This window comes from Colletes latitarsis, chromosome 2, assembly GCF_051014445.1.
Source record: "Colletes latitarsis isolate SP2378_abdomen chromosome 2, iyColLati1, whole genome shotgun sequence".
Classification (NCBI taxonomy): Eukaryota; Metazoa; Arthropoda; class Insecta; order Hymenoptera; family Colletidae; genus Colletes; species Colletes latitarsis.
The window spans coordinates 26085598-26111992 of record NC_135135.1 but is presented as its reverse complement, the minus strand read 5'-3'; the positions used below and the strand labels follow the sequence as shown (position 1 = coordinate 26111992).

The window sequence follows — 26395 nt, the reverse complement described above, 5'->3', positions numbered from 1 at the left end:
TTGATTATTTTCATTTTATTTCAATTTTTGCCTAACTTCGTTCGCATTTAATAAAAAAAAACAGCTTGTAACGCTTCGAAACGAATTTTGACTTGCAAGATCCACTAGATGGCGCTAGCAGAGTTCCCAGAATTGCCCTAAATACTATTGGTTTTCGAGAAACACGAATTTTTCTAAAAAAAAACACGATCCCTGGCGGAAATAAGATTAATAAAAACGCTAGGAAGTTCCATGCGGCTATTAACTTTCGCTCGTAACTGTATATCGTTCCCAGCAACGATTCCTTTATCGACAATTATCACGTCGAAGTATTATATTATAGCACTTAACGATAATGTAATAAATAGTTGGAATTTTCGTTTCAGAACAGGATATTTTATCAAGTGTCATTTTGTATCGACAGAATATTCTAATAAACGAGTCGATGTTTATTTTACTCACCAATGGAACTTAAAGCGTTTCGAGTAAAACGTACTCGTTAATTTCTTTCACTTAATTCTATTAAGTATCCTTTTGATATTCGCACAATTAAAGTAACTTTCAATTAAATACATACTTCTGTTCCCTTTATAAAACTACGTATACTTAACTATGTAGATCACATTTGACGAAATATTAACATTCTTATCTTTTTCTTTAAATGTCGGATAAACCAAAGAAATCATAACCAGACTAAATTTGGTCAACGCTAGAATTATCAAGCCCGTCGAAATAACGGGCCCTTCATTAAGTGCTGAAATCAACAATGTTCGAAGAAATTAAAATATCAAAAAACAACGTCTGATAAATTAAAGGTCCGGTTACACCTGATCAGTGTAAATTTTGTATCGATCTCGAAGACACGAAACTCTACAATTAAAGATTTACGAAAAAGGCAAGGCACTTGGGGACTTGCATTCGATAAAATATGTCTAGATCAAGGCTTGGAAAGGTTTCGAAGATAATTGTTTCAAATAGTTCTACTATAAAAGTTCTGCTCGAAATTGTTACGAAGAACTTCTATTCCGAATAACTGTTATAAAGAATCTAAATTTTAGATTAACTATTTAGCTATTTTTTAAATTCTATATAAGTTTCGATTCAAAACGTAGGAAGATTGAGTTAAAAAAAAAATAACAAGCTTAATCTTTTATCTTAGTTTTTTCATTCTTCTATTTTATAATATTAACACATGGCTTAGATTTGATATTTTGTCGAATGTTCTGAATAAAAGTTCTTCAAAACAATTTCAAGAACCTAAACTCATATTATAACAATTTTCAAGTCCTGGTCTAGATACGTGTTCTGAAGCTGTTAAGAATTATTATTACATATCGATTTGATTAATGTATGTAGGTGGCGTCACTAGCGGCTGTAGTAAATAACATTAACTATGCTTCCTTACTTTACGTTCCTCCCTTTTTCTTATGTATATACAAGGACGATCTACCCATTATAATAAAATCTTTATCTTGCATGTTCCATCGAGCAACATTATTTACATATTACTATCTTTAATGCCCCACGAACCGACTGGTTATGGGCCCAGGGACATCTTCCATTCGTGCAATCTTCCATTTTTGATATTCTGGTTCATTTTGGGGCACAGAATGATCGATTTCACAAATCTAGATCATCGAAACTGGAATAATGCACACTTTGGATCTGCAGACTGTTCCACACAACTGTTATATGTGGAATAGTTAGCGTTTCCTTGATCGTTAAATCATCAAGAAGCCTTTCATTGCAGGCATAAACCTCGTACCGATAGTAATTAGTGTACCTATGTCAGAAATAGACAAATAGAAAAAAACGAGAAGTACGAAACTAGGATCTCTAACAGGATACAATTATGGGACCTAATTTTCGGAAAAAGTTTCCGGGAAGCCCCTAAAACGAATATCTAAAGATTTGGGATGTAATGTTTAAAACGAATTATTTTAATGGGAGATTCTAGAGGCCAAAATAAGACGAAAATCAAGAATACCAATTTCTTGACTGAAGCTTCGTTAAAAAGTTATTAACAATTAAATTCAAAAATTTCAAATCGTTCTGGAAAAATTATTTTCAATTGCAGGGGTCAATTACAATCATTTTTTGTCATTACACATACCCCCGAAATCCTACGCACTTTCGAAAAAAAAATTCGAGAAGGTGTGAAATTTTATGATAAAAAAAAAATTTCTCAAATCGTTCTAAAAAAATTATTTTCTGTTGCGGGGGTCAATTACAATCATTTTTGGTGAACAGACATAACCCCGAAATCCTGCACATTTTCGAGAAAAAAATTCAATACGAGTAAAACTTTAAATGATAATAACTTTTTAACGAAGCCTCCATCAACAAATTGGTATTCTTGATTTTCGTCCTACTTTGGCGTCTAGAATCTCCCATTAGAATTTTTCCCAGGGTTGGCTGAACACCCTGTATAAGAAACTTCTAACGATCTATAATCGAAAATCAATCGATGCGGGAGTATTGGAAGAGATTATAATCACTTTAAAAATTACTTCTCGATGTTTGTTATTAATTAACAAGGAGAGCATATTATCCTTTGAGAGTGACCCAAGGATTTTGGAAAGACAGGTGCAAAGTTTTAAATCCGACTATAGTATTTAAAGACAGGAATACATGAAGACACTGCCCATTACAACTTATTGGAATTGAATTTTTGAGCCAAATATCGACGCCACCTAGAAATCTTAACGAGAACATAATTTTGGTTTACGCGATAAAGGAAATTCTATTTGATATGTATGTGAAATTTTAAGAAGATTCATCGATCCATTTTGTAAATATGGAAGCCACTCGAAATGATAATCTGCAGAGAACATGCAATAACTTGAGTAATAATCGAAATTATTATATGAAAATTATACTGTCTTATTTGAGAAAAATTTTTCTATCTTTAATCTACAATTATATAATAATTCTTTGTTTTAAAAATCGTCTAAAATCGACGTCCCCAAATGGGAACTTTTCCCTTATAGAGTTAATGAACGTGGAATAAAAACGAATCAAGACTATGAAGCGACAGACAAAATGAAACTAACATTTATTCGTAATATTATAAAGGAAAACTCGTATTGTATGTCATAGATTTTACGGAAACGTTGACGAACAATTTAAAATTGTCGTTTTACGATCTCCATCGATCTAAAAAACATTTTTCCTCCATTTTGAACAGGAAATACGATGAATACTAATTGGGGAGATTTGCTCGATAGGAAGTCATATACTGGGTATGTTTTTGAATTGACCCAAGGTCCTATCTCGTGGAAAAATCGTAAGCAGAAAACTGTTCATCCTCGTCGGAAACGGAGAACATGGCAGCGTCTGATGCTTGTAAAGAAGCAATTCATTTAAGAAGAGTCTTATTATTGTTGGTACTCCTCGAAGGCTCATCGCAATTCATATTGACGATCAGAGTGCTATAAAAATGGCGTGATCACACCGAACATATTGACATCGAATACCCACTTCGTTCGAGATGTTGACAAAGTACACTCATCCACGCAAATATTCGAACGCTTACGTTTGTAACATTCAATTGATGAATTATGTATGTTAAACTGAAGTATTCGATATAATACATATAACAAAGATATCGGTTCTAAGCCTACATAAGTGAAATTAGAAAATAATTCAACTCTTATACAATATACATTTAATTCTTATTATATGTATCATATCGTATTAAATGTTTCGGTTTAACATACTTCCTTAGTTGAACGTTTGAATATTTATGAATGTTCAAAAACACTTTTGTGTATGAGTGTACATCATATTGTCATATTGTCAAAGTCGGATAATGGTGGCTGGTGTGTTAACAAAAACTTTGCCAGGTGTCAAGCACAGAATATTATGTGCAAGTAAGTATTATTGGACTTTCTTGTTTGTATCGGAATAAGGGAAATTGTTAAGAATTGCTATTCTATACTAACCTGATGCGACTGTCGCCATGATTTTTCAGCTAGTTCTAATAACAAGTACCGATCAATGGTGAATATGTATTCGTCGTCTAAGCAATCGATTCTAATTCCCGTTATAATGGATACATTTTTTCATCAGATTACTGGAAATGTCTGAAAAATCTTGGCGATAGTTACGTACCACAGCCTGATGGGTGGCGCCCCTAGTGGCTGTAGTAAATAACACAAACTACGTTTCCTTACTTTATGTTTTCCCTTCTTTTACGAACACAATATATTCACTTGAAAACTTTAAATCCAAATACCTTGAAAACAACACATTTTTGGGAAAAATGTTAAACACAAAAATTTCCTATCGAGCATTCAACAAATAAAAAATAAATAAGATATATTTCCCCCTTCGAAATTAAGGAATTTTTGTATTTAACATTTATGCCAAAAAGAAATGTTTGGATTTAAAGTTGTCAAATGAACACCCTGTGTAAAAGGATGTCTACTGTTATAATGAAACCTTTATCTTATACGTTTCATCAAGCAGCATTATTTACTTATTAATTATTTGCAGTGTCCCACAAACCAACAGAAGCAAGTCCCTGTGCCACTGAAACAAACTCAATATATTTTCACTCATTCTTGTATAGATCAAGTACTTATAGAGACACCACAAATTCCTTCTCTTGACTATTGTAAATTCTACACGTGTCTTCGAACCGTGTCTTTACTGCTTCACTTCTTCAAACCATAAAGTTTCTTAGGCAGTTTGTTTCTTGGAAGTTTAGCGATTGCATCTTTCAGTAAATCTTCCTTTTTCAGGCTTTTATCGTGGTCCTAGTCACGTTTTTAATCATTTCTAACATTGATCATAAATTCGCGAAACAAGGGAAATGCAATTTTGAACACAAACTCATTTTTACAGTCAAACATATTGATACTTTTTTACTCTGCTATTCCTCTTCATTGATAATTGAGTCGTTGAAAGCAAAAATGATGCAAGTCAGTCATTTGCCAATTTGATTTACAAGATGTTAAATTTGGATTGCAAAACCTATATCATAATTACCTTTCAAAAAGGAAAGGTTCAATACAAAAATGATATAAATCAAAAGAAAATTGAATAGAATGATAGTGTACCTTCATTTTCGGGGGGAATACAATTATTATTTTAAATTAAAACTTAACAAGTGGTTTACAAAAGAGAAATATAATTATTTTCGATATTACTGTAACTTACATAACTTCCAATTCATTCTTCATTATCCAGAAATTAACTTCTTCGACTTACACCGCTTCAGCTTTCAGCGGCTTCATTTTTTCGAGAGACGTTTCCGATCCCACAAATAACGCGTCTATTATTTACATCCAAGTAACTTTCATTGCCGATCGAATAGCACATATACACGACGATTAAAAAAAAAAAGAATCTTTCACCGATCACGATAAAACGTTTCCTTCGATTTATCCTAATCACTTTGATGTTGTCTTTTTCCTTTGATGCTAGTAGTACTATTGGAATTACTTGGTTTCGCGCGAGGTAAAAGTTCTGGTCACCAAGCCTCCGTGTATCTCACGTCGAACTCTTGCAACGCTGGCAGACATTTTTTCAAAGACTCGAACGTCTGAACGGACAGTTTCGTGCTGTTTAAGTTTAACTTCCTCAGGTTTGTCAACGCTGCAAACGAGAACACCGATATTTTATATTTATCGAACTACTTATTAAATAGTGAGTATTTTTACATGACATTATTACTAACATCGCTGTCTGAGATCTACATTTTCGGAAATAGAGTATTTAACCCAACAGCACAAACGAGGTATACATATCATATTTTCGGTAAAGAATTTTTTTCTCGAAAATGCGTAAGATTTCGGGGGTATGTGTATCCACGAAAAATGATTGTAATTGGCCTCCACAACCGAAAATATTTTTTTCAGAATGATTTGAAACTTTTTTTTTTCGTCGAAAAATTTAGGCACCCAATTTGATTTTCGGTTAGGAATTTTTTTCTCGAAAATGGGCAGGAATTTGTGGGTATGTCTATTCACCAAAAATGATTGCAATCGACCCCTGCAACCGAAAATAATTTTTTCAGAATGATTTGAAACTTTTCAATTTCGCCAAAAAATTTCAACGTCTATTCGAATTTTTTTCTCGAAAGTGAGTAGGATTTCGGGGGTATGTGTAATGACCAAAAACGATTGCAATCGACCCCTGCAACCGAAAATAATTTTTTCAGAATGATTTGAAACTTTTCAATTTCGCCAAAAAATTTCAACGTCTATTCGAATTTTTTTCTCGAAAGTGGGCAGGAATTCGTGGGTATGTCTATTGACCAAAAATGATTGCAATCGACCCCTGCAACCGAAAATAATTTTTTCAGAATGATTTGAAACCTTTCAATTTCGCCAAAAAATTTCAGTATCTACTTGAATTTTTTTCTCGAAAATGCGTAAGATTTCGGGGGTACGTCTATTGACCAAAAATTATTGTAATTGACCCCTGCAAGTAAAAATAATTTTTTTAGAACGATTTGAAATTTTCTAATTTCGCCGAAAAATTTCAGCACCTACCCCCTGTCGATTTTTCTTAAAAGTTCGTTTTTAATTTTTAATAAATTTGTTTGACACTACGGAAATGTTGTTTAATACTGTTTTATAGGTATTTATGAGCTCTCTTTAGGATGTAAGGTCTACTCGTATACCTCGTCTGTGTCGATAGTATTTGAATGGAATAGCTTTTCGCGCTAAATCAGTGTTTCGTCGGTTGAAGAAAAAAGAACGATGGCGCGTGAGTCGTATCGGCGCGAACATTCGCGAAACTCAGTGCGTGCCTTATTTCCTTCTTCTTTTGCCGGTATGAAAAGTGAATAAGTGTGTATGAACGGAAAGTGCGAATGATAGAAATTGAGTGTCGACAATTTTATCTTAAAATTAGCGGACAGTGGATGAGGCTCGTTATTTCTCCTAGATTGCTCTTAACGTGTAGGACTGTTCGCTCGCGGGAAACGGCGGTGGTACGACGCATATTTTCTTTTATTAATAAACGATTGTTTTTCATTGGGATTTATCGAACGGTTATTGATGTCTCCTTTCCTTGTTTCATTTCCCAACGATTAAGAATCGGTTGATTAAAATAGAGTTTTATATAAAAATATGGTTTTACTCAATTCTATCATAAGATTTCAACACAATACTTCTGTTCTTAACTTACATAGTTACTCCCACTCATATTCGTACACTGTACGGTGATTTATTATAAATAAAAAATACTTGTTATAAATTATACTACTCCCTGTAAATCTGATAAAATCACATAAGAATTACGAGTGATCGTATTAGGAACATAGGCAATATTAGGTACTTTTACTCTACTTTACTTTTTGATTCATCCATAAGGTGAATTTGATCTGTGAAAGAGTTAGTTTGAATTGCAAAACCTATTAACTAAGTAATAAACTTGTATGTATTCATGGATCAAAGAAAATGACAAAATACTTACAGGTCAAGGTGGAGATTCCTTTATCTGAAACTGGAGTCTCGCAAAGATTTAAAACTTGCAGTTTCTGCAAATGTTCGCTGATCATTTGCAGACCTGCATCGCCGAACTGTGTGGCCCACAAGTTTAGATATCTCAGGGCTGGTAATTTGATGAGTTGTTCGGCACAAGCTGAAGTTACGGACGTGAAGGCCAAACTAAGGCATTCAAGGTTGCCAAGAGCTCTTCCACCCAAGAGAAGAGCAACATCTGCATCTGTCGCGCGTACTGGCAACGTCAGTTTCCTGGGCCCACCTTTCTGTTGCTGTTTCAAACAAGAAACATTTTGAAAAAACTCTTTTGACGTCGTTCGAGATACAAGTAAGACCACATTTATGGCCAGTTATATCAAATTTCTTTTTTTATGGTTATCTATACAGTTCTATAGAGTCTTATAGTTTACTTACCAGTTCTTGTAAGTTTCTTTGTCTCTGGCAAAGAGCAACGTAACGATTTTTGCCCGACTCTGTCGACTCGAGCGCGTTGACTATTTGTAGTCGCGATTCCTCGTTCGGTAGCAAATGCCATTCTAACATCAGACAGAGAACCTCCTGCGCGGCGTCGCAGCCTCTGACCGCCAGAAGTACACAATCGTCTCGCGCCTGTTTCATCAGCGAGTTGATAAACCTTTTCCGTCGACAGCAACACGCCAACAGGGTTGTTAGCTGATCGTTAGCAACAAAAGTTCGATATCAACAACAAAGGATAGTTAGTCATATTACGAAAAAGCGTAGGGTAAAAAATTAGAAAATTATGCAGTTAGGTTTCACGAAAGAAACGATAAGATGTTAATAACGAGTAAATTCGTACCATTTCACCGAACAATTCGCCCTGATCGGGACAAGCTGGGCTGGATGGCACAGCGATGTGGATCCAACCAGGTCGTGGTTCCCTGACTGGAAGCAGAACGCGATGAACGATACACCTTGTATCTTTTGCTAAACGCTTTATCACGCACATTAATATCGTCTGTTGGACCTCTTTCATAACTAAAGCTTCCTCTGGAAACGGTACTGGTTGCAACAGAGCGCCCAAGCCCGGTCGCCAGTCAGTATATTCAGATCTGAGGAATAACATTTTTATGTTCATTCCTAAACTATCTTGCGTTTACGTTCCATTTGTAAATTATAATACACAAATAATTAGTGTATCACGATACTTACGCCACATTCAGAACCAACAAGTAGCAATTCAACGGTGGTAAAATCGACGATTCCTCGTGTGCTGGTATGGAACGCCGGGCCATTTCGAACCTGTAATCATTAGACTAATAATTGCAATCTTGAAGAAGACGTTTCAACAGTTTAAGACTGGTGATTTTGATACAAGGGATAGGGAACACGTAGAACACGTAGAACGACCATCAGAAATGGAATCCCAGCCCAATGGTTGAAAGCAACTTGGAAAAATGCAAACAGAAGCAAGGTGTAGATATGGCGATACGCCTGTAAGAACTCACCTGTGAAAAATCGCTGCAACGCAGACGGAGACCAGATTAGGAAGGACTCTGGGATGAGGACAATCGCTTCCGGGCCCATGAACGGACGCAATATAGTTTCTGATCGCCTGTTCGCCGTTCTCACTCGTATACAGGGCGGCCACGAATACCTGAAGGAGTTTCCTCATATTCGGAGACTTTCCAAAGTCGACCGTGTGCTTCAAGCATCTGGTGATGGCTGGACTAACGGCAGAAACTAAGGACGATCTTGGATGCTGTTGAGCCAGCTTGGCGAGGACTCTCGCGAGACAGGCCGGGAGAGCAACTTTGTCAAGAAGAGGAGACACCACCGAAAGGGCAGTCTCCGCCCAGTGTTTTCGATCGTTTCGATTTTGAAACGCCTCGTCGGCCATTTTCTCCGACTTTTCGTCCGATTCCTCGACCGTCGAGTCCTCGAGAAGCTTCGCCACGGCTTCTAACGGTGCCGCGGTGACCCTTTCGTCTTGGAGCGACGTCCACAGAGCAAAATCCACCATCGATTTTAGCTCTTTCACCACCACCTCTTCACGCGTGTTTAATGATACCAGGTGCTGGTACTTGAAAATACTCCTCTGAGGATCAGAAAACCAGAAAAGGTTGAGACCCAGGGGTCGAGTACAGCTATGATATCGGTTTCGGTCTTTGAAACAGTTATAAATGATGTTATAACCGTAATTATGTTATGTCGATTCGTCTATTTGCGAGATATAGCAATTATACAACCGAGATATCAACTAAATCTTTAATTCAATGAGCCACGATATTGTTAGAAAATGGCGCTGCCGTGATTTCAATTGCACACGATTTTATAAGTTTCTCGGTTATTGTGGGCACTTCTTCGGTCAATGCAATACAACTGAACGTGCAATATGGTTCGCTAGCTTTTCATTTTTGCTTTCAACAGATGTTCACTGTCAGTTTAACAGTTATCTGCTGACATGAAAACAATAGTCATTGGACAATTTGATTTCGATTCACAGGGTGAATTTGATTTGCAAAATGTTGAATTTGAGTGGACACTTATTTACGAATCACCCTGTATATTGCTTTATGACGTAACACTTACATAATAAGTAAGAAATTACGTCGTTGTTTCAATTGTTGCAAACTAATTATATAATTACTACTGGGAAAACTTTGAAATGTGTAAACTGTGTTGGTCGTACGCATTTAAAAGTTTTTCAATAATAATTGCATAATCAACGTGCAATAATTGAGCTACAACGTCAAGATAATTCTTTACACATTATTTAAATATTACGTCGAAAAGTAACATATTTTAACATTTATGTATCTAGTTCGAGCACGTGGTTACCTCTTTGCATAATGTAGCTCGATAATACTGTTAATGTTGCACTTAGGACACGTAAGTCGCACCGAGCGTTAAAGTTATTATTATCAACGACAATTACAACTCTTTTTACGTAGTGGAACATTTTTATTATTTTATTCCGTTATTTTTCTTTTTGGGCTTCTATACGAAAATGGAAGTTCTGTATTATTAAAATTGAAGAAAGCTCTTAAGAAATCAAACTTGAAATTTGCGAAACAAAAGAGTAAAAATGGGAGGAAAAAATTGCATGGTTCGAAATGATTTACCTTCCATAGTATCGAATGATACCATTGGTCCCTCGTGTAAGCGTTGTTAGCTTGGAGAAGAAGAGAACTGTCCGGCAAAACAATGCTGAGGCAATTCTTGTACGTTGGATCCCATCTAGCAACAGCGTACTTTCGAATGTCCGACATATTGTTGTACGGTATTGGCTGTTGAAAAAATCCCGTGGGCTGAAATAGATAATTTTCCTACGTTAATTATCCGCTAACGATCATCAACGTCAATGATGTCTTAAGCTGGCCTGTTATTGGTACATTTACCTCAACAACGTTTCTTGCCAATTACTCATAAATTCAAATCTCGTATAAAGTCTGATTCAGCCGGTCTTCGATAATCGTCGTTTCGAGAAATATTAAAATTGAACAGAGTTCGTAGAACGAAAAAATTAATTCGATCTCTTTCTTCGAAGCAGTTTGCAATTCAAAAGGTTTTTCATTTTTGCCTCGCGTCACAGCTGCATGCATTTGAATAATTGCGAGTTAAATTAAAAGTTCTCTACTCCGATGTTTTCAATCCTTCCCATTTAATTCTTTGTATTCCGAGAATTTTCATTACCATAAACGACCAGCAATATAGATTCAATTTTGTGGCACGATTTTTAAAAATCGAAAAAAATTAACGGCACCAGTGGAGTTCGAAGTATGAATTGCGAGAATGATCGAAAAATTGAAACCGGAGAACTTTGAAAATACTTTTTATATAAATAATTTTTAAGCGGAAGCGTATTTTTAAACGTTATCAAAATTCGTAATTATGCTAGAAACGTATAATCTTCGTGGCGTGACGTAGTTTGATAGTAAGGAGGAAAATAAACCGCGATAACGAAGCCACATGCAAAAAAAAAGCGTTTTCAACAGCGAGGTGGAAGGCCACATTCTGTTCGAAATTACGCGAATTACTATTCTCACTATACAGGGTGTTTGGCCACTCCTGGGAAAAATTTTAATACGGGATTCTAGAGACCAAAATAAGACGAAAATCAAGAGTACCAATTTGTTGATGGAGGCTTCGTTAAAAAGTTATTAACGTTTAAAGTTTCGTCCGTACTGAATTTTTTTCTTGAATATGGGTAGGATATCAGGGGTATGTCTATTCACCAAAAATGCTTGTAATTGACCCCCGTAATTAACTATAATTTTTTTAGAACGATTTGGAATTTTTTAATTTTGTCGAAAAAGTCAACCTTCCTGAATTCTTTTCTCGAAAGTGCGTTGGATTTCGGGGGTACGTCTATTCACCAAAAGTGATTGTATTTGACCCCAAAATCTAGAAATAATTTTTTTAGAACGATTTGAAATTTTTTTTTCGCCGAGAAATTTAGGCACCTACCCGATTTTTTTTCTCGAAAGTGGGTAGGATTTCGAGGGTATGTGTATTCACCAAAAATGATTGTAATTGACCCCCGCAACTGAAAATAATTTTTTCAGAATGATTTGAAATTTTTGAATTTAATTGTTAATAACTTTTTAACGAAGCCTCAGTCAAGAAATTGATATTCTTGATTTTCGTCCTATTTTGGCCTCTAGAATCTCCCATTAAAATTTTTCCCAGTGGTGGCCGAACACCCTGTAGAAAAGAAGCGTGGAAGTTGACGACTTTGGAGTCACGCGATATTTCTATTCGGTGGTGCTTTCACAATTCGTATTGGAGAGATACAAAGTTGCTCGAGGCGTTGAAATTATTAAAGTTTATTATCAAAATAGGAGTTAGAAAATTCCATGTCGAGCTGTAATCGACATGAGGACTGGCTGGAACGAAATGCACAGTGTCGAGTCCGGCTCGACGCACGTACATACACGTGTACGTGCACGAAAACAGACAAAAGGGAAGTGTGGCTGTGCGTGCGCGTGTGTTTCACTTGCGTCAAAGCCGACCCTGAATGTGTCTTGCCGACAGCTTCAGATTACGTTCACATCGTGCAAAAGACTGCTCGATTCATTCTTTTTCCCCCTTTCCTTTTTGTGACCACCAGGTATAACGATTCGTCCCGACCTGGTTACATATTGTTCGCCAGTAGAAATAGAATGCACGCTAATGTCAACAAATTGAAGCTAATTGATCGACGAACGAAACAGTCCAAGTTTGAAAGCATCTACAATTAGGGTAAAAGTTCGTGATAATGCGTCTACACTATATGACATATTACTATGACTCAAAAAATTACTATCGATGTCGAGGATGGGTACATTAAATAGTAAAGTTATTTAATGTTGAGTCACGTCAGTAAAAATTTAGTCAGTATACGTAATACGATATAGTTGAGATAAGATTGGGACAGTCGATCGAATTTACACGGGTCCATGTCTCCAGAAGCCCGATAGAACTTACAGTTTTCGAAGAAATGCAGGTGTCGTTGAGATAAAGATGGTGGGTCTCCCATCGTCTCAGGAACTTGCTGGACAGTATTTTTCTGACCAAAGTTTTCGTGTGGTTCAAGAAGCACACTTGAATGTCCCCTTCCTCTATGGGCTTGAATCTGGGTCCGATGGGGCCCGAACTGGGACTGGAACTCGAGGAGCCGCTGGTGGGCGAACACCCGGCACTCTGTCTTTCCAAATTCGGGCAAGATCTCGCCGCTGGCAAGCAGAACGTCGCGTCCAGGCTTTCGGGCTTCAAAGTATCTAACCTGGAGCCTTTCTCGCCCACGAAGGAACTTCGTACGTCCGTCGAGGGCGATTCGTCGCTGGATCTAGGATTGATACCCGAAGACAATTGGGGGGAGCTGGTGCTGGTCATTTCCTGGCGCATGGCCCCCCCGTTTACGCACAGGAAGTTGTAATAGGGCACCGTGGACGAGGAGAGGGCGGTCGTAGGGCCCGCGGGACTTAAAGGCAGCGAGGATCCTTCTTCGGTTTCCGTTTCCGTCTCCTTCTCCGACTCGCTGAAATCGGAGATCGAATACTGTTATCCGTTCTGATTCCCAAAACGATTACGACACCCTGTAAAACGACAATTAACACTATGGCGTCCGGTGGCTCCATGTTGGTGCCATGCAAAAATGATGTAAGTCAGTTCTACCGGCGCGACGTGAAAGAATCTAGATTAGACGCGCGGACGGCATAGTGTTAACGATTATTTTTAACACCTTTTCAATCCCTGGCCGAATCCATTTTGCAGAGACGGAATATCGTTCTCCGACGCGGCGATCGCGCGGCAGCTCCTCAAGTTCTCCTCCGGTTCGATGGCGTCGATCAGGACCGACGGGGAGGACTTGGTGAACAGGGTCGTAGTGCTCCCGGTCTCGTAATCGTCGTGGCCGCCCACGGATGACCCGGGCGACTCGATTCCGATCGAATTGCTCCCCGGGGACGGGGACGCCGAGAGAAGGGAGGACTCCTTGTCGCAGGAGTTCGTGGATTCGGTCGATCGGAGCCGAAGAAGAAGCTTCTTGCAACGCCGGTTGCTGTAAGACCGCGAGCCGTTTCGATCCTCGTCGTCCAGCAGTTGCTTCTCGTCGCTGGCCTCGTCCATTCCGTTCGCGGTGCGGACTGGCGACGAATCGGGCCCCGGGGACAGAGTGTCCGGGTCCAAGTAGTCCGCTTTGATGTCGGGAAGAGTGTCCGTGCTACTGCAGTCGGAGAACGATGGATCCTGGTCGATGTATCTGATGGACGAGCAGGAACTTTCGCTGGCCGCCTCGGATCCGCGTCTGTCGCACTTGGAGCTTCCCGAGGACTTGTTTATCGGTAGGATCATGCTCATCGAGGACGTCTTCGTCTTGCTGGACGACAATGGCGACGCCAACACGCGGGACGCGCGTGCAAACGGACTTTGGAAGCAGAACATTCTCAGGACGACGGTTCGATTATCTTTCCTGCTTCTAATTCACGTAACACCTTTCCCCGTGAGACCGATTTTAACCGTTCCCTTTCTCGACGCGACAGAGTTTCGGGGGAAAGCAACGACGTCGACGCCGATGGAAATTGTCTTGGATATAATACGTGGCTCGACGTATCGATTTTAGTCGTTCTGCGAATCTAGTTCGATTTAGAAACGGTCGTTCACTGCACCGAAATTATCCGACGAACGATAGGAGGGAGCATCGATGATCGAGGAATCTTTAGTCGCTTCGAAAACACGTATATCGCACTTGGATCTCCCTGAAGTCTCGGTGATCGGTCGAATCATGCTCCTCGAAGGTGCCTTTGTCATGCTGGACGACAATGGCGACGCCAGCATGCGGGACGCGCGCGGAGGCGGTCTTTGGAAGCAGAACATCCTTCCAAAGGTGATTCTCTCGAGAATGTTTTGACTTTTTATTTGCGTAGTACTTCGATTGGTCGTCCAGTTTCGTCAGTTCCCTTTCTCGATTCGAAGGGAAACGATCGACACGGCAGAAGTCCTAATTAAAGGGTCCGGTGTTCCGCGTAAGTTTCATTTTGAGTCCACTGATTTTTAATTTATTCGTCAACGATGTTCCTGATGTTTCCGTCAGCACTGAATTTGCATTGGTTGTCGATGACCTGAAAAATTTATTGCACCGTTAATTTGCGTGGAACATGCTTTATAATAAATTACGACGCATGGGGGAGACTGATGACGGTTGTAACACTGTAAATATCTCAAAATACATAGCAAATATTAACACAAATTTTAGGTATACAGTGGTTCACGCTGAAAATCATTTCTGAACTACAGTAATTAAAAGACACAGGCGAATCAGATAACTAATTATTATATTTTATTTTTCAAAATAGTCCCCCATGGTAGCGATACACTTAATACATCTTTGATACCTATAAGGTCTATTTAGAGCACGCGTTACATTTTTCTGAATGATCGTTCGTGAATGACCGTCATCGGTCTCCCTTATACGCGTAGGTAGATGTCGATCGTCGGCAATTCTAACGTTAAACCTTTAGTCGCTTCGAAACCGCATCCATCGCGCTTAGAAATCCTTGACGACTTCCCAATCGTTAGAATCATGTTCCTCGAGGATGTCTTCGTCTCTATGGAAGACAGAACACCGATGGTGGTTCAATTTCTTCGCGTTCGAGAAATTTCTGATTAGCGTGATAGTTTTCTCGGTTTGACGACTGTGTTCACCGTGGTACAGTGACCCAATTTCCTCTGTCCCTTTCTTGATTCGACGCGACAGAATTTGAGAGGCAATTGGTCCTAAATACGTGTCCCAGTGTCTCGATTTTAATCGACGTTCCTAGAATCTTTAGAAGCAAGTCGATTAAGCTTCTGCGAATCTCGTTCGACCTAGAAACGGTCGTTCACCGCACAAAGCAATTCAACGAACCAGGGATTGAAAAGGTTTGGAAAATAACTGTTTCAAACTGTTCAATATCGGTTTTAGCTAAAGCTGTCCGAATACTTGAATATTTAAAGTATTTGTGATTCAAACCAAACCAAGTGCTTGATTATCCAAGCGGTTTGAATACTTCACCAAACTCGGGAAAATTCAATCTGTTCAACTGTTTATATCAATTATGAATGATTCTTGGCTTTATGCAAGCTTATCCAAATCTTTTCAAAGGGAAATTTATTATCAAGATACAGGGTGTTCGGCCACCCCTGGGAAAAATTTTATTAGGGGATTCTAGAGACCAAAATAAATCTTCATTCTCAAATTCAAATCGTTCTGGAAAAATTATTTTCGGTTGCGGGGGTCAATTACAATCATTTTTGGTCATTACACATACACTCGAAATCCTACGCACTTTCCAGAAAAAAATTCGAGAAGATGCCTAAATGTTTTGGCGAAATTGAAAAATTTCAAATCGTTTGGGAAAAATTATTTTCGGTTTCAGGTGTCAATTACAATCATTTTTGGTGAATAGACATACCCCCGAAATCTTGCGCGTTTTCGAGAAAAAAATTCAGTATGAGCGGAACTTTAAACGTTAATAACTTTTTACGAAGCCTCCATCAACAAATTGGTATCCTTGATTTTCGTCTTATTTTGGCCTCTAGAATCCCCCATTAAAATTTTTCCCAGGGGTGGCCAAACACCCTGTATAATAAGTTTTACTCAGCTTTTATTTTCAAGTACTTGGACACCTCTAGTTTTTATTGCAACAGTTACTAAGAACCAAAACGATATTATAACTTTTAAATTTAATTTAACATTCGACATTCTGAAATTGACGAAGATACGATGTGTAACTTTTAAAGGCATTTTTATCGTATCCAGTCCAAAATCGTCCAATAATATTCTATGTTATAAAAACAGTAAAAAAACAAGAGTATTGTACAAATTAAGTAGTTTTAGTTATGCCACCCACTCAGGTTACCGTGGAACGTTTATTTTCTTAAAATTATTATTATCGTCGCGACTGGAAACTTAATTAACGTCGTGTCTAAATTGTAACAAAAATATACAATCAGAATTAACATGTATAACATGAACAATTTTCTTGTTTTTAAAAAGTGAATATAATTAAAATTGTCAGCCTAATCGGTACACGTGCAACGTGATTCGAAGTCACTAGTTATAACACTATTTCGGTTCTTCGTGACTGTTTTGAGAACCGAAATCGATATTACAACGTTTTTCAATCCCCCGCGAGCAGCACAACAAGAAGCAAAATCGATGTTTAAAAAACCTTCGCTCGGTCGGAAACCGCGTCCATCGCACGCAGAACTCCCTGACGATCTATTAATCGGTAGTATCATGCTCTTCGAGGATGTCCTCTTGTCGTTAGGCAGTTACAACACGAACGCAAACGGATTTCGAAAACGGAACATCCTCCCGTTGTTGGTTCGGTGTTCAGTTCCCTTCCAAACTCGAGAAACTTTCGATTCTACCGTAGCACTTTTCTCCGTTCGACGACGGTGTTCGCTGGCGTATCCCAATGACCCAATTTTTCTCGGTTCCCTTCGCGATTCGACGCTTGGGAATTGGAGAAAATCGTCCTAAATACGTGACTCGACGTCCCGATTTCAATCGTCGTACCCTAGAATCTCTCGGAAACAAGTCAATCGAGCTTCGACCTAGAAACGGTCGTTCACCGCCTCCCCCATTCAACACAAAGCGACTCGGCGAACACCAGGAAACAACGTCGAACGTTTCGAGAAACCTTTTACACTCGGGTCATGCCACGAAAAAGGTCAAACATCGTTGGGCGATTTTTTCTTGACGCGTTGCAACGGATCGCGGCACATTTTCGCACGAAACTCGCGCACTGGTCCCGTCTACGCCTCGGTTTTCGATCGTCACTCTCTCGGCCGCGTCGAATAACGTGAAACCGACGTTACCACGGCGCGACGCTTCTTCCGAAACGACGATCCGCGACGACGACGAACGACGTCGAAAATTTCGACGCTCTGCGGCGGTTTCCACGGGCTCGATGGCAGTCGAGAATTCGTCGCGATGCCCGAGTCGATGAACGACGAACAGAAAGAGCAAAGGAAAGAGAAAGAAAGAGGGAAACGGAGAGAGTGAGAGAAAGAGGGAGGCGTGTTTCCGACGTGACGCTTAAATGTCTGACACGATTGTGAACAAGCAGGTGGGGACGTTGGGGTTAAGAAGAGGAGAGGGCGTCGCGGCGCTCGGCGTCTCGCGGGCCGATCAATGACTAGTCGCGAGCCTGCTTGGAATTATCGCGCTTCTGTCGCTACCAGGGCATCGACGAATCTGTTAATTTTTATACATAAAAGTTACTTGCGAAAATCTTTTAATGTAAAAAGAATTCTGGATTTTCTATTACTAGCTGACGTTTCGATTCTGTTGTCAGAGTTCTATTTTAACGATTATATTGCATACTTGATTCAGTTTTTTAACGAATATTTACATTCATAATTTGTAAAGTATTTCTTCTGTTTTAAAACGGCCTAAAGCGGTTCTGATCATTTTTTTGCAAGGAGCTACCTAGGACAATATTTTTCGTTCCTAGCAAAGGCAATGGACGATTTTTAACATTGCCCTTTAGCACAAAATATCTGAGATAACCTTTGTATATAGAGTGTTCGGCCACACCTGGGAACAATTTTAATGGGGGATTCTAGAGGTCAAAATAAGACGAAAATCAAGAATACCAATTTGTTAATTGAGGCTTAGTTAAAAAGTTATTAACGTTTAAAGTTCTGCCCGTACTGAATTTTTTTCTCGAAAACGTGCAAGATTTCGAGGGTATGTCTATTCACCAAAAATGATTGTAATTGACCCCCGCAACCGAAAATAATTTTTCTACAACCATTTGAAATTTTTTTTCCCCGTCGAAAAATTTCACATCTTCTCGAATTTTTTTCTAGAAAGTGGGTAGGATTTCGGGGGTATGTCTATTGACCAAAAATGCTTGCAATTGACCCCTGCAACTAAAAATAATTTTTCCAAGACGATTCGTAAGTCTTTTTTTTCACCCAAAATTTTCAGCACTTATCGAATTTTTTTCTCGATAGTGGATAGGATTTCGAAGGTATGTGTATTGACCAAAAATAATTGTAATTGAACCCCCCAACCGAAAATAATTTTTCCAAAACGATTTGAAATTTTTGAATTTAATTGTTAATAACTTTTTAACGAAGCCTCCATCAACAAATTGGTATTCTTGATTTTCGTCTTATTTTGGCCTCTAGAATCCTCTATTAAAATTTTTCCCAGGGGTGGCCGAACACCCTGTATGTAAAAGTTACTTACTAAAATCTTTTAATGTAAAAAGTATTCTTGGTTTTCTATTACAAGCTGACGCTTCGATTCTGTTGTCAGAGTTCAATTTTAACGGTTATATTGTATACTTGATTCAGTTTTTTAACGAATATTTACATTCATAATTTGTAAAGTATTTCTTCTGTTTTAAAACGGCCTAAAGCGGTTCTGATCATTTTTTTGCAAGGAGCTACCTAGGTCAATATTTTTCGTTCCTAGCAAAGGCAATGGACGATTTTTAACATTGCCCTTTAGCACAAAATATCTGAGATAACCTTTGTATATAGGCTCTTTGGCCACACCTGGGAACAATTTTAATGGGGGATTCTAGAGGCCAAAATAAGACGAAAATCAAGAATACCAATTTGTTAATTGAGGCTTAGTTAAAAAGTTATTAACGTTTAAAGTTTTACTCGTACTGAATTTTTCTCTCGAAAATGCGCAAGATTTCGGGGGTATGTCTATTCACCAAAAATGATTGTAATTGACCCCCGCAACCGAAAATAATTTTTCTACAACCATTTGAAATTTTTTTTCCCCGTCGAAAAATTTCACATCTTCTCGAATTTTTTTCTAGAAAGTGGGTAGGATTTCGGGGGTATGTCTGTTGACCAAAAATGCTTGCAATTGACCCCTGCAACTAAAAATAATTTTTCCAAGACGATTCGTAAGTCTTTTTTTTCACCCAAAATTTTCAGCACTTATCGAATTTTTTTCTCGATAGTGGATAGGATTTCGAAGGTATGTGTATTGACCAAAAATAATTGTAATTGAACCCCCCAACCGAAAATAATTTTTCCAAAACGATTTGAAATTTTTGAATTTAATTGTTAATAACTTTGTAACGAAGCCTCCATCAACAAATTGGTATTCTTGGTTTTCGTCTTATTTTGGCCTCTAGAATCCTCTATTAAAATTTTTCCCAGGGGTGGCCGAACACTCTGCATATAAAAGTTACTTACTAAAATCTTTTAATGTAAAAAGTATTCTTGGTTTTCTATTACAAGCTGACGCTTCGATTCTGTTGTCAGAGTTCAATTTTAACGGTTATATTTTATACTTGATTTAGTTTTTTAACGAATATTTACATTCATAATTTGAAAAGTATTTCTTTCTTCTGGTTTAAAACGGCCTAAAGCGCTTCTGATCATTTTTTTGCAAGAAGCTATACAACTAGGAAAGAATTTTTCGCTCGTAGCAAAGACAATGGACGATTTTTAACATTGCCCTTTAGTAGAAAATATCTGAAATACCCTTTGTATATGGTCGACGAAATAATTCAACGATATTACAGAAAATACGTAGAATGGACGGTGATTTTCTCATAACCTGCTCACCTTATGTTTGCCCGAGGAATCGTTTTCTATTTTTAATTCCTTCTGAATAAAATTAACACTATGATGTAAGCAAAATGTAGATATTGATAAGATAATGATCGAACGACGTAGTCGACGACTCCCTCGGGGAAATACTAAAGATGTTTTCCAACGATAAATCATTCTTCCTAACAGTCGACGATCTAACTGAAAAGATACTTGATATTTTACTCATGTTTGTTGTTTGTGATTGAATTTGTCCAGCCCTGTCCAATGGCACAATTGGCCTATTTTACATATTGACGTTTTCCCGCATAAACCGACCGGTTAAGGGTTCTCCAAATGTTTTCAAACGCGTTTACACGTCGACTGTCATGGTGGTCACTGGCCACCAGGGCTTCAAACCTACAATGTGCCTTTAAAACGTTTGTAATTTTGTAAGAATGTCACTGACATTAGAAATATTACAAAATAACAGATTCTCCATTGAACTGACAAATATTTTTATTCGTTATAATGTGCAACACTGTCAAGAATATCCCTATACAGAGAAAACTGGTGTATCAATGGTCGTGTTGATGGAAAATTATACGTTAGAATGGCAAAATATTTTTGTGGTCGATCCAAACACAAAAGTATTTATGTATAATCACCGACACGATTGACCTACTTTCAAAAGAAACACATCTTCCTCTTCTTCCGAATATCCATACTGCCTCCAAACAAATCTCAAGCTTCGGTTAACCTAATTCTATTACATAATTCGATGCATAGTTCTCGTATGAAACGCTCCGGAATATTACGCGAATCGCGTAATGAAACGATACGACGCTCTTTACAAAATTAATAGATGTACGGAACTCCACAAATTAAAGTTACGAGAGCTAATAAATATTATTCGTTAACGATATACGTTGAATTTGATAAAAGTGTAGATTCAACGAAATCGTAAACAATAAATAAATTCGTAAGTCTAGCGTTAAAAAAATTCTGGCACCGTTTCGAAATCGATCGACGCCCGATTGCTTCTATTATACAAAGGGCGCGCGCGTTGCGACAGCCGGGTCGTTCGAAAATAAACTGTCGAACGAAAAAACAAATATAAAAAAGAAAGTAAACGTGACTAAAACCGTATATCGCTGTTCCTCTTTCCCCGTCGTGAAAACAAATATCACTGTTATTGGTTTATCGACGTTCCACTGTTAACTGCTCTTCGCGATTTCTAGGTGACTAAATCACTAGAGGCGATCTACGGGGTCCGACGGTATCGTTTCGCTCGGCGTTCCGTCGCCTGAAAAGTACGATTCGGGTCGCGAGTATCGCTCGGTCATATCGGCTCGAAGCAACCGCAAACTCTGCTCAATCACGCGGTTAACGCTTCCTCGACATTTCGAATCGTTGACACCGCAACCTCGTGACGGCTTCGCGTGTATCGGGGTCGTACGATGCAGCTGACTGTTGTATACAGTCGCCTCGGAAAATACAGCGGTTACATACAAAATTTAACGTACAACAAACTAAAAACTGACGTGTCTCTGAGAAGCAATTGGTAGTGTAAGAAAAAATTTAAACAACAAATCGAGTTATTTTTAGTAAGCTTTATTCAAGGTCGTATAAATTCGCTAGAAATAAAAATAACATTTATTTACATTGAGTCACGAAAAGACGAAGTTTTACACATTGTAAATGCCAGGTGTTCTGTCAACCCTGGGAAAAATTTTAATGGGGGATTCTAGAGGCCAAAATAAGACGAAAATCAAGAATATCAATTTCTTGACTGAGGCTTCGTTAAAAAGTTATTAACAATTAAATTTAAAAATTTCAAATCGTTCTGGAAAAATTATTTTCGGTTGTGGGGGTCAATTACAATCATTTATGGTCATTACACATACCCCCGAAATCCTATCCACTTTATAGAAAAAACTTCGAGAAGGTGTGAAATTTTTCGACGGGAAAAAAAAGTTTCAAATCGTTTTGGAAAAATTATTTTCAGTTGCAGGGGTCAATTACAATCATTTTTTGTCATTACACATACCCTCGAAATCTTACCCACTTTCTAGAAAAAAATTCGAGAATATGCCTAAATTTTTTGGCGAAATTCAAAAATTTCAAATCGTTCTGGAAAAATTATTTTCAGTTGCAGGGGTCAATCACATTCATTTTTTGTCATTACACATACCCTCGAAATCTTACCCACTTTCTAGAAAAAAATTCGAGAAGATGCCTAAATTTTTTGGCGAAATTCAAAAATTTCAAATCGTTCTGGAAAAATTATTTTCAGTTGCAGGGATCAATTACAATCATTTTTTGTCATTACACATACCCCCGAAATCCTATCCACTTTATAGAAAAAACTTCGAGAAGATGCCTAAATTTTTTGGCGAAATTCAAAAATTTCAAATCGTTTTGGAAAAATTATTTTCAGTTGCAGGAGTCAATTACAATCATTTTTTATCATTACACATACCTTCGAAATCTTACCCACTTTCTAGAAAAAAATTCGAGAAGATGCCTAAATTTTTTGGCGAAATTCAAAAATTTCAAATCGTTTTGGAAAAATTATTTTCAGTTGCAGGGGTCAATTACAATCATTTTTTGTCATTACACATACCTTCGAAATTTTACCCACTTTCTAGAAAAAAATTCGAGAAGATGCCTAAATTTTTTGGCGAAATTCAAAAATTTCAAATCGTTCTGGAAAAATTATTTTCAGTTGCAGGGGTCAATTACATTCATTTTTTGTCATTACACATACCCTCGAAATCTTACCCACTTTCTAGAAAAAAATTCGAGAAGATGCCTAAATTTTTTGGCGAAATTCAAAAATTTCAAATCGTTTTGGAAAAATTATTTTCAGTTGCAGGGGTCAATTACATTCATTTTTTGTCATTAAACATACCTTCGAAATCTTACCCACTTTCTAGAAAAAAATTCGAGAAGATGCCTAAATGTTTTGGCGAAATTCAAAAATTTCAAATCGTTTTGGAAAAATTATTTTCAGTTGCAGGGGTCAATTACATTCATTTTTTGTCATTACACATACCCTCGAAATCTTACCCACTTTCTAGAAAAAAATTCGAGAAGATGCCTAAATTTTTTGGCGAAATTCAAAAATTTCAAATCGTTCTGGAAAAATTATTTTCAGTTGCAGGGGTCAATTACATTCATTTTTTGTCATTACACATACCTTCGAAATTTTACCCACTTTCTAGAAAAAAATTCGAGAAGATGCCTAAATTTTTTGGCGAAATTCAAAAATTTCAAATCGTTTTGGAAAAATTATTTTCGGTTGCGGGGGACAATTACAATCATATTTCGTGAATAAACATACCCTCGAAATCCTATCCACTTTCGAGAAAAAAATTCAGTACGAATAAAACTTTAAACGTTAATAACTTTTTAACAAAGCCTCCATCAACAAATTGGTATTTTTGATTTTCGTCTTATTTTGGCCTCTAGAACCCCTCATTAAAATTTTTCCCAGGGTTGGCGAACACCTTGTATATGTTCGTATCTTAACTAAATCCATCATAACGAGATCATCATAAACATTCGCGAAAGGGACGTTATACGTACGAACGTAATTAAATCATTAACATTGTATAAAATTATTGCAAATAATAAGCAGCATCGAGGTAATCTCGTGGCGCTTAATGATACAGCTTCGGATCGATTTGTCGAAGTTTTCTTTTATTTGTACAATGATTCGTGTCGCTTTAATGTGACAAAAACTGATTTTCCTGGCGAGTAAATTTACTTTTCGGGGCGACTGTATCCGCATTACGTCAAATGTGGCTCATATTTGCAAAACTGCGTGGTCTCTACGTAACGGAAACGAACGTAAATGCTCCGCCCCCATCTATCGCCTTTGCCTTGATCGTAAACTTAGGATAACGTAATACGCGCACGAAAGCAGAATGGGGGCTGCGGCCGATGCAATAGAAAAAAAATACACGTGACTACGAGGAGCCAGTCATTAACGCCGGGAAACAGGTTTTTCCTATCATGATTCAACTTTTCATTTCGTTTTCTGTCGTAATGCGAAACATGATTCTCTAATTCGACGTATTCGACCATTAACACGTCAATTGCCACATCAATTTTCATTTGGACTCGACGTTAGTTCAAATTATACCGCAATAGGTAAAAATACTCGGTGATTTAACCGTGTATTCCCAATATCAATGATATTATTAACAAATTTACAAGTATCAATGTTCACTTATTGCAAGCGTTTCAAAGACACGTTATATGTTTAAAGCCCAGGTCACCGGTGACCACCATGCCAGTCAATGTGTTAATTGGAAAATAAATCTGAATTGAACTTACGTAGAAGTAAATACCACAACAAATGTTACATTAAGGAAATATTTTACTCGAGGATTTTAAAGAAACTTAACGGTACGTTAGGAAAAAAAGAAGCAAATGGACGTTCCAATTGAATTTAGACGTTTTAATTTCGTCCTTATCTCGATCAACGTTCACCAGTGCACGTAAAACGATAGTTTGCAAAAGTAGGGAGAAATGACAAACGATCGACAATGCTATCGCTTTTCCCTGCTGTGTGACGTAATATTACAGAGAACATCCCATTGTTGTTTCGTATTATCGTTATTTTCCTTCTCAGACTCGTTTGAAATGAAAATATTGCTATTTAAATCGGCCTGTAATCGTCCAACGCTTTCGTCGCAATCGGCGTCGCTTAAAATAAAGCATTTGAAATTGTTGGACGGCATGGATTCCGATTGTTAAAGTATTTGTTGTTAAAACCCGTGTTCTCAAAAATATTATTTTTTCGCCCGTTAACACGGTGACTTCAAACTTACAATGTGTCATTAAAAATTCTGTAAAACAACGGGTACACTATTGAATTATTAAATATTTTAAATATGGAAAACTAGCGTCGCAATCCCCGGTGACAGGCACTTCAAACTTGTCATGTATTTTAAAATCGTTTACAACAACAGTTTGTAAAATTGTAAATAAGATTGCTGTTAATAGATATTCTGTAAAACAATGGGTATTGTGTTATTGAATATTTCTATTTTTTACACTTCAATTTGAACGAATGTCTTATAATGTTTGTTAAATTAATTTAACGTTATCTTTCTTTTATTAGTTGTTCCCACTTTCTAGAAGTTCGATTACGAGGGGACTCTCGTGCAACAGGTTCCGAAAATTGATTCGTTTTTCTCGTAAATAAAATACAGAATATTTTAAAACTAATCTCTTGAAATTTAGATCTAAAAATCTTTATTTTAGTTTAGTGTATCAAAGTACGAAACATCAAATAGTAAACCAATCTGGAACCTTCATCAAACACTTTTTAAACGCGCCATTCTCCAAAATGGCGACCAGGATAACGAAAGGAATAATCGACTAAATAATAAAACGAGTAAAGAATAAAAAGAATCGTCATAAAAAAATTATTTTCTGCAATTTAAAGTTACCTCCTTGTAACTTCAAAAAAAAATTCAATCCTAATTAACGGATAGTGAAAAAAAAATTCATAAATGTCAGTTATCTTTAGAGCTGTTACCTGCGAATTCCGTCTTAAGGAAGCCAGCTTGAAATTATTTTCCAAGTTTAATAATCTCTCATTTATTCAAAAAATAGCATAATTAACAATTCTTGGCATCCAAATGCAAAGACACATTTCAGCCTAAATAGACACGCACAAATTCGCGGTAAAAAATAATGTTAACGTTGCATAATTATTGCTTCAGATTAAAAAACCATAGTTTTTTGTTTTTTAGTATTTTCGAGTGTAATTTCGTAGAATAACGCACACATCACAGAATAATTCACCGAACAAAAATAATACTGGACGACACTATCATTTTCGAGCGAATTTTTTAACGCTGCGCGGAGTCTTCGCGAAGAGAACCGCACGCGTTCGCACCGCGGCCACGACTGACATACTCGATAATAAGAGCGTACAAGTTCCC

The 26395-nt window shown here is 37.5% G+C and overlaps 1 protein-coding gene across 5 annotated transcripts; it reads right to left on the bottom strand.

Moving 5' to 3' along the window:
• Positions 1 to 64: 64 nt before the first annotated feature.
• Positions 65 to 26392, bottom strand: LOC143351814 (C-Maf-inducing protein). Of its 5 annotated transcripts, XM_076783775.1 has the most exons (12): positions 25987 to 26392; positions 17090 to 18120; positions 15392 to 15700; positions 13621 to 14998; positions 12864 to 13416; positions 10520 to 10705; positions 8903 to 9492; positions 8607 to 8696; positions 8254 to 8506; positions 7851 to 8108; positions 7408 to 7708; positions 65 to 5580 (listed from the first exon to the last, which is right to left on the bottom strand). In XM_076783775.1, the coding sequence occupies exons 4-12, from the start codon at positions 14319 to 14321 to the stop codon at positions 5456 to 5458; spliced, it is 3057 nt and encodes a 1018-aa protein (XP_076639890.1). In that variant the 5' UTR covers positions 14322 to 14998; positions 15392 to 15700; positions 17090 to 18120; positions 25987 to 26392; the 3' UTR covers positions 65 to 5455. The 5 variants fall into 5 exon arrangements, with proteins under 5 accessions (XP_076639890.1, XP_076639893.1, XP_076639891.1 ...); XM_076783778.1 differs by lacking the exon at positions 17090 to 18120; XM_076783776.1 differs by lacking the exon at positions 25987 to 26392 and having other exon boundaries at positions 15385 to 15700; positions 17090 to 18170.
• Between the last annotated feature and the right edge of the window lie 3 nt (positions 26393 to 26395).